We start from the raw sequence: 11,263 nt of genomic DNA, 5'->3' as shown, positions 1-11,263 counted from the left end.
AAGGTCTGAAGAGTGTGTGTGTGTGTGTGTGTGTGTGTGTGTGTGTGTGTGTGTGTGTGTGTGCGTGCGCGCGCGTGCTCAGTTGTATCCAACCTTGCAACCCCATGGACTGTAGCCCGCCAGGCTCCTCTGTCCATGGAATTTTCCTGGCAAGAATCCTGGCAGGACTTTCCTCTAGAAACTTAAATCCAGCTCACACAGTTGTAAGCCGTATTATGTAAAAGGCACCGTTTGAGAAGATGGGGGAGTGGTGGTTACAGCCACGGCAGCATTTGCTACTTCTTCCTCCAGGGGATCTTCCCAACCCAGGGATCGAACCCACGTCTCCTGCATTGGCAAATGGAATCTTTAGCACTGCACCACCTGCAAAGCCCTAAGGGCTGAGGTGAAATTCTGTGGAATCTGTTTTGCTACCTATAAAGAGCTGATAAAACCTTTGCTGAAGGGAGACTAGTCTTAAGTCAAAATATCATGATTTTCATTTATCCAAAATGAAAATACAACTGCATTTTCATGAGCTCTGACAGTCAATTGCCATTAACTGGCATTATAAAAGGAGAAGTTGCCTCAAAACAGTAGTGAAACCAGACATATTTTCAAAGAAAATATTACTGCAGGTGTGTGATATTCTATCCAGCACATGTGGTCAATGAACAAAGACTCTATACTATGAAAACTTTATTTTTAATATATCTGAAAATCAAACATGTATTATTTCTCTACCAATGCAAATGACAAAAAGGAGCAGCAATGTTAGTGCAAAGCAGCATACTACAGGTAGAAATCTCACCCCCCCACAAAGTGGAATTATCAACATTTAAAAGTGAACATTTTGAACAGTCTTGCAACAAATGAAAATACATTTATTTGGTTCTTAAGTTCAAAATTATCAGGTTACAATGGCTTTCTACCTGAGGAATTCAAACAAATGTAACAAAAACACATTAACAGACTTTGAGCTAATTCTTAAAGCACTATTAGTAACGCATACAAGGAAAAACATGAAAACACCTATTTAAAAAGACACAGATTAAAGTTCCGGCCCTTCATTGGACATAGGAAAAAGATATGAGAAAACTTTTGCACCACTTAAATAACAGCACAACAAAGAATAACAGTGTTAATTAACAGAAAGTGAGTATCACATTTTCAGTTCTAAATCATTCCATCCATTTGAAATGTTCAGGAGAAATTGTTCTCATCCTTGCTTAAGGCCTACACACACCAAAAAAAGAGATTTACTCAAATCTAGAATGCATTACCTCAAGACATAAAAACCCAAGGTTGTATAGAAAGTAAACACAAAACCAGTATTTTTACTTTCTCCTGGGTCCCAGGATGGTATCTAGACCAAAGTATTACATAGAAGTGACTTAGCACCAATTCAATTATACAAAAAAAATTTTTTAATTGCACATGCTGTATTCTGCAAGGTATTTTTTATGTCTGGTTACTGAGCAGCAAATTGTTTTCATGCCTAAAATCTCTGCAAAGAAAAATTATCAAATGACAGAAGAAATTGAGTTGTTTTTTCTTTCTTTTTTCCAAAACAAGCATAGTTGCTTTCCATTACAAACGCATAATGTTCTTTGTTTCAAGGGCATGAAACATGAAAAAAATAGGGAGGTTGGGTCTCATTGGAAAAGAATAATACCTGCTTGCTGCAGGTTGTCTGACAAAATACAAGCTGTTATAACTTAAAGGCTACTCCAGACAATAGTACTCTGAACATTAATAGTCACTGCTAGTCCTTAGAGGAGAAAAGGCACTCGTCCTAGGAGTGATTTTTCAGATTGGACAAGCCAAGCCTAGTTGATGGCTTGTATGACTCTGATGGCAGAGTCACTGGCTTGCAAGTAAAATTGAATACAAGAGAGCCAACAAATAAATGAATGATTTGAAGATTTTCTAGGCATTTCAGATATCAGGTTGCTCAAGAGTCTAATTACAAGCACACATCGTGCCTTATCATTCTGGGCAGCCACACTGACTGGTGTCCTACTTTGGCTTGACCAGCTGGTCCTTTTCTATGGACTATCAAGTTAGGACTGTTTGAAATGAATCATGTAATATGAAAATGTTGCCTTCCACTACTTTGTGGATTAAAACACATTTTCCCACTGCAGGCAGCCTAATCTCATTGAGGTCTTCAATTGCCATGTCAGCTATAGTTTTGTTGGAAGGAAAAAAGTCATCTACTGCCCCACCTGAGTTCCTAAATCCAATATAAGGCAGAATGAGTCAGCCGAGCTTTCGATAGAACATGCACTGCATTAAGATGTATGTCTTTACGAATCTATAAAATATCTCAATTTAAAAACATATTCAAGGAGTCCAAAACCAGTAGGTAAAAAGATAAATTGCTTATGTTAAGAGTTTACAAATTCTGCACACATACAATTTTCCCCCTGCTAGAAAAGTACGGGCTTTACCCTTGACTCTTCCTAACTCCATGGCATTATTGAGGATTGAGGAGGCACTTGTTACTGTTTTATAAAAGTCAGTTTGGGGATATTCAGTGACTTTTTACAAACTGATGTCACCCAACCCTGAGTGAAAGGATTACATAACCTGAAATGGAATACTCTCACGTCCTCTCTTCCCAAGTGCCATTTTTGGTGCCCCAGGATCATTCAATATTTCCTTTGGCAAATCCCAAGTTGTATCACTTCAATCCTGTTGCTTTTCTATGATGGAATGACATGGGGTTCTTCCAAAAAAAACCAACTCTGCTAATGGTCCACTCTCTGTGTCAGCCTCAAAAGACAATCTGAGCCCCTTTTAGATTCTTCTTCCAAGGCTTTGTTTCTAAAAGGACAACTCTTTGAGTCCTATGAACATATTAATAAGATTAATTTCCTTCTGGTGGATGCTCAGGGAACCCTCTAATGTCATGAATAAGTCCAGTGTATGTTCTAGGTGTCATCTCTCTTCTTTTATCTATAGCTATTTCTAGATAAAAGTCAGGAAAGTTTGTTGCTGCACATGGTGTTCCAACCAAATCAAAGAACAAGTAGAAAGATCCTTATGCATTCACTGCCATCCCTTTGAAGATAAATGATGTTAAATGATAATGTTACGACAGCTGAAGAGCCATAGAGGGCTATCTTAACTCCTCTCGATGTTAATTTGCTCCTTTGGTGGCACCAAATTAAAGCTGCAATCGAGCTGTAGAAATGTCTGTCCTTAGATAAGAAAGTTTTCCAAACACATTGTTTCACCAAGGTTTCGAATTGGGATTTTGGTGTTTCCAGTTTGCCAACACATCTCACACACACACACACACACACACACACACACTTTGATCTATGCTTTATACTTTGGCAAGAGAAGCAAGGTTTTGTATTTGACCTTGCTCAAGCTCCTAAGTGTTTGCTCTCTTGCTCTGTAGTTGCTAACTACATAGCTACATTTGGTTTTAAATTTTCTTCTTGCAGATTTTTACTGTGAATAAGGGTTTCCCTGATCTAAGAAACCTTCAAAACATTTGAAAATAAAAAGAACTGGTGAAGTTGTTTCTTAAATAGCTTCTGTAGTCAATGCGCTCCAGACTGTTATGTCTAATGTAGTAACTACCAGAATTCAGCATGAAATCTCCAGAATACTCACGTCTTTTCATCTTTCCTGCATCCCAGTTATATTCTGACCTCCAAGGTATCTCTCTTTTTTTGGGAAAACCCCACAAATATGAAGCATTTGCACTTTTTGATGATGTTACTGGCACTTGAAAGAGCCTATAGTTGACTCTGTGGTCAAATGCACTGTCACTAAACTGCCTCCTCTTTCCTATGACAGTGTCTAACTGATCACTGGCACTGGACTTGTGGTGGTGGCTTTCATCAGATAAGTACTGGGGGGCCAGTATTACCTTCTCTTTGCTGTTGCTGTTCTCATTTCTAATGGAATTGTTTTTACCCTCAAGCCACGAACATCTCAGTTCATAAGTGGACCTCCTGCCTGGTTTCCTAAGCTTGTATTCAGAGTATTTTTCCTCCCCATTATGTTTCCCCTCTGCATACAAGGCCTGCTGACTTGACATAATTTCTGTATCACAAGTGATGATTTCATCAGCATCAAGACATCCCTTTTCTGGGCAGCTATCATACGTGGCCACAGACTTCTTTTTCTTCTCTTTGTTTACACTAAGATTATCACTGAGACATTCAGAATCACTGCTAATTTCCTCTAAGAAATCTCTCAACTTCAAATCAAAGTCTGCTGACCTCTTAGATGAGGAAACTTGGCTTTGACTTGTGGATATGGGATCCTGGACTTGGTAAGCATGAGTCTTTTCCAAAAGATGGCTCTTTTCATCAGCTGGGGACAGGCAATCACCAGCTTTACTGGCTGTGTCCTTAAAATGATGCTTAAATTTCTTTGTACATTCTTCAGCATAATCCATTTTTCTTTTCTTTTGTGATATATGCTCAGGATCCCAAGAAAGATTTGTCCAGAAATCATCTTCTTGTACTTGTTCTCTCCTATCTAGATGTTGTGTTTGGCTCAAACTGGTTGAGTGATGCTTATGTTTTCTCAAATTGATTTGAAAGTTATTTCCTTTCACAAGGACAGTTCTCTTCCACTGACATGTGCTTGTTATGTGACTTGGCTCTAGGCAGATGCGGGCATATTCTGGAGTTTGATAATGGTTTAAAAGATAGTCAATAAATTCATCTGTTTCATAGATCTTCTGTTTCCTGCTACGGTCTCTCTCAACGAATCTGGAAGAATAGGAGGTATTAGAACCATGCTGGTCTTCTTTCTCAAGATATTGACTTTGAGTCATTATAATTTGCAAGGAATTCTGGTCACAGCTCAAACTGTTATTATATTCGTCAGTTAATGATTTTCCAGCTCTCTCTTTTCTTGCTGAATATCTTATTTTTTTTCCCCCAAGGTGGTGGGAAGATTTACGTAAGTGAGCTCTAACCCTTTTCTTCATTTTTCGTTTACGTTTGTAATCTGACCTGGAAATGTGGTATCTTAGCATTTCCTCCTGATTTTGAAGATACTGAGTGTTTGGTTCTTCTTTCTTCAGAGTTCCTGACACAGTCTCCGGAGCATGATGAGCTTTGGAGCCTGCAACATTCGCCTTCCGTGGGTAAAATTCTTCAGACTCCTTCAAAGATAAAGGTTAAAAATCTCACATGAAAAGCTCAACAGGTTAAAAATCTCAAAGAAAACTGGGCTATATAGCACTGTTCTGAAGAGGTTTCTAACTACACCTAGGGTAGATCCAAATTAAGAATAATAGCACACTGAAGAAACGGGAGGTACAAAATTAAATGTTTCCATCTAATAGGAGCTGCTTTGACTAGGTCTGTGCCTGTCCTTATGTTAAAAGGCACCCTGGTTTACATACCTTTAAAAGCACATAATCCTTTTTTCCTTTGTTCATAAATTGATGGGTCTACTTACTGTTCCAGGTATTGTGCTCGAGGGTGGGAACATGAAGAGAAATAAGAAATGTTCTATAGTGCTCCCTGGGGCTACAGTCCTAGAACAAGAAAAGACTGGTGGGTGAAATATGTGCCTTAAAGGGTCAGTTGGCTTTGTAAAAGCCAAACTGCCTTTTTGGGTTTTATTCTGGCCTCTTCCTATGGATTACAAGTGAGCATGCCTCTGACCTGCCCACCTCGGTTGGAAACAAGATAACAAGTAGAAAATATGGCTGTGACAATGGTGCTCTCTGCCGTCCATGACTGCAGGGCAGGTGAAAGGTGTGGCCTATGGCCCCTACCCTGATGGGAGAGCTTGTACTGAGCTCCCACTGACACTCAGCACAAATCAGGGCTCAGAGCTTACCCAGGACTTGGGATTCAAATTTGGTACCACACACATTGAAAGAGAGGAATTCTTCAAAATAAGTCACTTTTGGCAGTCATTAAGCCAAACTAAAAAAGATCCAGCTCGCCTTATTGTCAAAATAAATGTGAGGTTTCTCTGATCCTGATTTCATGCAGTTTGATGGGCCATACCAATTAGAAAAAAAAAAAAACCAGGTGAGATGGCAAATATACCTAAAATCAAATCTACCGAAAATGAATGCCATTCACTCTTGGTGTTTAAGAACGCTAAATGTGGCTTTTCAAATGTGGCTTTTGGTCTTTACTCTGGGGCATCTGCTGAGTCTGATTATCTTTAGGAGGTCAGTAAGTGGGAGAACAAAAACTTCCCCAACTGAAACTCTCCAAACAACTGGTCTGTGATGTGAGGTATTCCTTAGCAAACAGTTGAAGACTAGACTAACATGTCTGTTCAAGGGCCTCCTTTCCCATCCAGTCCTGTCACTGATGAATGGCCAGCGAAAAGTAATGAAGGATTACAAAGTCCACATCCCTCTTCCTGGCGTTATCTGTTACCTCCATTAGGAGCTTAGAAGAGTAGGTGCACAAGCTGCACTGCTCTAAATTAGATCATCTCAAAGTTGAGAAAGAAAGTGTGTGTGTGTGCGTGCACGCCAGATGGTGGAGGTGACCCAACTCCTTCAGAGAATCTGAGTATCCCTTTGGTCAATGCAAAATGGTTGTTAGAGACCAGCCTATTGGAAACAAACCTCAACAAATACAGTAAGTCTTCCACAGCCACTGGTTAAACAATAGGCTGCTATTTCAAAGTAAAGGCCTGATGACTCAGAGAGGTCACTAGCTACCCAAACCAAAGAACAATGGGGCAAGAGCCTTACTACAATTTTCCTCAGGAGTGCCCGCATCAGGTAGAGGGCCTCCAGCTGCCTCTGGGTCAGTGGGATCTTCCTCTTCTCCAGGTCCTCGGAAGAGCTGGACCCTGGTTGGGCCTCCACTTTGGCGCTGTCCTTCTGTCTCCTTTGCCGGTGCCTGTCCCTTTCCTTCTGGGTGCGTCTCTTGACTCTGGCCTTTCTCCTCTTTTCCTGGATCTTCCTCTCCTCTTTTCTTTTTCTGGATAATGATTAAGAGAGTGAACCCTTCAGAAGGTGTTTATTGGGCAAACAGGTTACTCTCCTCCCTACTACCTCCTCCCTGGCAGGAGTTCCCCAAAATCTCCAGCTACAACACCCCAGGGCTCGACATTAGACCACTGATGACAAAAGACACTGTGACTATCAGTCAAGGGGAGAGATGTGTAACGAAATTGGTCAGTTAGAAACATGTACAGGAGACCTCATGCAGAGAGAGTGTATTTAAAAAATAAACGAAGAAGACTACTGAATTCAAAGGAGGGGCCTCAACACCCCCCCCCCCACTCCAACTTTCTCAAACCAAAAGCAGGGACTATGGGATCTAGCTTTCGCAGGGATGATTCCATTTCTCTTGAGATCAAAACCTTCCCTGAGCTGGTCACACAGACACAAATGAAAGTAAGTCAAGGCATTCAGAAAATCTTAAAGGTGAGAACTGGTCTTTGGTGCACACTCCTTAACACAGTGAAGTGTTAGTCACTCAGTCATGTCTGACACTCTGTGACCCCATGGACTGTAGTCTGCTAGGCTCCTCTGTCCATGGAATTCTCTAGGCAAGAATACTGGAGCAGGTAATTCCTTTCTCCAGGGGATCTTCCCAACCCAGGGGTTGCACCTGGGTCTCCCACATTGCAGGCAGATTCTTTACCATCTGAGCCACCCAGTACATTATCATAAAAATAGGCTGGTTTAGAAGAATCTGGGCTTATTTTTCTCTGTTTTCTGAATATTTAAGATGTTTTGGTTAGGCTCTCATAGAAGCATGGAAACCTGGGGGGTGGGGGAAGGGCAGGGGAGGACAATTGCCTGAGAGATGACCAAGCCCCAAACTGGAGGATGAGCTCAACTGCATGATCGATCTGGAAATTTGGGAGGAATCATTACCTTTACTGGGATCAACTTCTGGCCAAGTTTCACAGCCATGACCTTAAGTAACTCCTAGCACTCCGCCAACCAAAAAACGTTGAGAGGCACATGGAAAACTACTCTTAAACTCCTAAATTTGCATAAAAGGCTGGAAGAATAAACCTGCAAGGGGAGGAGCCAGGAAGAAGGTAAAAGTGGTTTGGGGAGCCCTGTAGTTCCGGTCCAGTTGTCCCTTCTTGGCAAACCCTTGACAATCCAATGGCCCTTTCTAGTCTCAAGCTCCTAAACTGGGAAACAATGGTAAGCTCAAAGAAGTAAATACAGAGGCTCCTTAAATTCACAGAAAGATCTTGAGCCAACAAGAAAAATGGTCTCAACAGATCTTTCTGGGTTAGTTTGATTATGGATCATCTTATGAAAGAAAATCTTTTCCAAAACAGAAAGGAATTTTCCCCAAAATTTCAATGGATGGGCAAAGTAATATTTGGTAAATTTAGGTAAACTGGTGAAACTTATAAGTTGGCAGGCTAGAATTTTCATGCTAAAAGTACCTGGCCTTTTTTTTTTTTTTTTTTAATGATTATTAACTCCTAGACGACCTAATCTGGTTGGTCCTACTATTCCTCATTACTTGTTCCTCCTGAAAAGCATACTTTTAAAGTATTTTGTTTTTCACTGCTTTCTCCTTTTGGTTTTGTAACAGTGTAACGGAAAGACAGCAATTTTCTAATGGGCACCAATTCCGGCTCCCCCCATCATGCTATCTATTAAGTGAACCCATTCACCTGAAGAGATAAATCCATAATCAAAAGTTTAAAAATAGACAAAAAAACAACAAAAACAACAACAACAACAACGCTCTTTGTTGAACTTGGTCTCCTCACCTTTCAGCCTCTTCCTCTTCTCTTTTCTTTGCTTTTTTCCTCTCTTCCTCCAACTCTTGTAATTTCAGTCTTTCTTGATTTCTCTTCTTTATAGCTCCTTCGCTGAAGTGTTTTGTTGTATCAAACATAACCTGCTCTCAAACAATTCAAAGTATCATTAGAAAACTTTGCCCGCTGGCTGGATATGTCCCAGACCAAGAGAGCTAAAACTAATCTGTAGCTGGCAATGCCAAACCAAGTGAATTAAAAATGCCTTCGATGCATCCCAGTACCCAGACAGTTACACTGACTCTCAGTCATCTCTCAAACTGTTCTTGTGGGGTTTCTAGAACTTTCTTTGGCAGAACCTTTGAGGAACTCACCTGACAGCCATATGCAGCATCATCGTGCCCTTATGGACAGAAGTTCTAAGGTATGTGAGTATATTGCTTCTGATTTGTTATACTGATTAACTGAGATATTAATAATATTTTTTAAATTAGCAGAGACAAAACCAGTCCAGAAATGGGGTGGGGGGAGCAAAGATGTAGGAAAATTGACCAAAAGAGATACAAGATCTGACTATAGTGATTATTAAACAACTTTGCAAATCTCAAAAGAAAGTAAAAGTCAGATTGAGGCACCACAAATAAATTTGCCTAAAAAACATAAGGATGCAGAAGTAGCTATTTAAATATGCATGAGAGACAACCACCAAATTCACCATCACAGTTACCTTTGAGGGGAGTGAGCAGCCTTGACTGAGGATGGTACACAAAGGGGAACATGTTCTCATTCCACTGGTAATGCTTTATTTTTTAAGCTGCAGTGGTATGTGGGTAGTCGTTATAGCATTTGCTAGATCTTCTGTCAGACTGAATAGCTCATAATTTTCAAACATATATTTTAACCCAAGTAGCCTCACACACAACACACACACACACACACACACACACACACACACACACACACACACCCCTGAAGCTACTGAAGCTGAAAGTTCAAATTCACACTAAAGACTGATTTAGAGAAAAAGGGTTTAGCTGCATTAAGGTTTCAAGAAAAAGATGACCAGGCATTCAGACAGTCATGAAGCTGTCTTCATGCTAGATAGACAGAATGACTTTGAAAGGAAAGGAGCCAGGTTTGTTGGGCTTATGTTTTAGAATTTACCTGACAGTCGTCATTAAAGTATAGTAAACTGTGACCCCAATAGCAAAGAGGGAATAAACTGCCTTTCTTGTTTCAAGCTGCATGTTGCCCTTTCCTAGCAACTTGTCAAACAGAAGAAGCATATGAGATGATTCCATAAGGACCATGAAGAATCCTTTAATGTCCTCCAAGGAGCTGGGCAGAGCCCCGAACTATAACAACCATCACTTCAAGCCACAGCTGGCAGCATGGCTGACAGTAGGAGAATGTCCCAATCAATCCTGATGATACTTGGTCCCCAGAAAACACCCATTTATTAATGGCAATATAAATCTTTACATAAGCTCTTGATCAGAGCCTCCAAGGTGGTCTAAGGAAATCTGTTCCAGAGGCTTCCTTCTAGCTTTTACTCAAGACCACTTGAACCATGGGGAAAAAAAAATTTTTATAATACCCTGGCTGCTCCTTACCTTGATGTTACATGCCAGAGCTTTCCCATCATCTCCTTTAAGCATCAGCTTCATCCCGCGGAGGGACTCCATGGCCTTTAAGAAGTCAGTTGACTCTTGGTACTGTATAAATGCCTCGAACGTCTGCAAGCCAAAGTTGAACCCCCCAAAGCTCCCACTGGTTATGACCTCTCGGTAGGGGTCGAGCATCGGGATATCTACATTCTTGATCTTCCCAAAGCTTTCAAAGACCACCCGAAGGATCTCTTCACACGGCTTCTCTCCACTGGAACCTTTGGGAGCAAACCACTTGCAGGGCAGGCCTTCAAAGTATATGGAATTGGGGCTCTTATCGTGGTCCTGCTCTTCAGACCCATCACCCATCGGGGTGGCCCCATTTTCCTTGGGAAAGTGCTCCCACTCTCCCTGGGCGTCTGTCACCATGACTTTTAAGTCTGTTTCCAAGCCGTTTAGCTTGATGATCTTCCCGTGCAACTTGGCCTTCAGGATTTGAACCAAGCTTCGCGTTTCCGCCTCCCCCTCAAATCGGATGAAGTCCCTGGTGCTTTTGGCAAGCCGCACAGTGGTGAACTGGTCGGGACAAATCAGGCTCTTCAGTTGGTCCAGAACTTCCCAGTTAGAGACGGGTCTCGAGGGTTCTGGGCTCTCAGGGAGCAACACATTGATCATCAGCTTTGCTATGGGCTTGAGGTAGAGGTGCTGAGCTGCGCACAGTTCTGTGGCCTCTGAGTTATCATACACCACCGTGACCGTCATGGTATCCACAGGAAACTTGAGATGGTGAAAAGGAACTGTTAGGGTACCAAGGGAGGGAAACACAGGTTCAGCTTTTGAATGGTGCTAGCATTTGTCGGATTTAGGTCAAACTGATAGGGAAATATACACTACCAGGAGAATTAAGGTGAGAGCTAACATTTGTTTAATGTGTTTTAGAGGTTTCAGAGAGTTTCTATAGACTGTGTCTCAGTTTCCTT

At 41.3% G+C, this 11,263-nt stretch overlaps 1 protein-coding gene across 1 annotated transcript; it reads right to left on the bottom strand.

Annotated features, from left to right (window-relative positions):
- Positions 1-3,478: 3,478 nt before the first annotated feature.
- Positions 3,479-11,045, bottom strand: LOC136154777 (A-kinase anchor protein 17B-like). Its single transcript, XM_065916936.1, has 4 exons — positions 10,290-11,045; positions 8,689-8,819; positions 6,686-6,917; positions 3,479-5,119 (listed from the first exon to the last, which is right to left on the bottom strand). The coding sequence occupies exons 1-4, from the start codon at positions 11,043-11,045 to the stop codon at positions 3,479-3,481; spliced, it is 2,760 nt and encodes a 919-aa protein (XP_065773008.1).
- Positions 11,046-11,263: the final 218 nt, after the last annotated feature.

The sequence above is a fragment of the Muntiacus reevesi genome, chromosome X (assembly GCF_963930625.1).
Source record: "Muntiacus reevesi chromosome X, mMunRee1.1, whole genome shotgun sequence".
NCBI classification, from domain to species: Eukaryota; Metazoa; Chordata; class Mammalia; order Artiodactyla; family Cervidae; genus Muntiacus; species Muntiacus reevesi.
Note: the sequence above shows the minus strand (reverse complement) of the source record. Positions and strands in the feature narration are given on the sequence as shown.

Bases quoted from the DNA above. Each gene is read 5' to 3' on its own strand.
- LOC136154777 (XM_065916936.1), bottom strand. From the start codon at position 11,045: ATGACGGTCACGGTGGTGTATGATAACTCAGAGGCCACAGAACTGTGC. The intron at 8,820-10,289 runs GTAAGGAGCAGC...GTTTGAGAGCAG, and splicing joins CTCTGGCATGTAACATCAAG to GTTATGTTTGATACAACAAA. The intron at 6,918-8,688 runs GTGAGGAGACCA...ATCATTATCCAG, and splicing joins GAAGAGGAAGAGGCTGAAAG to AAAAAGAAAAGAGGAGAGGA.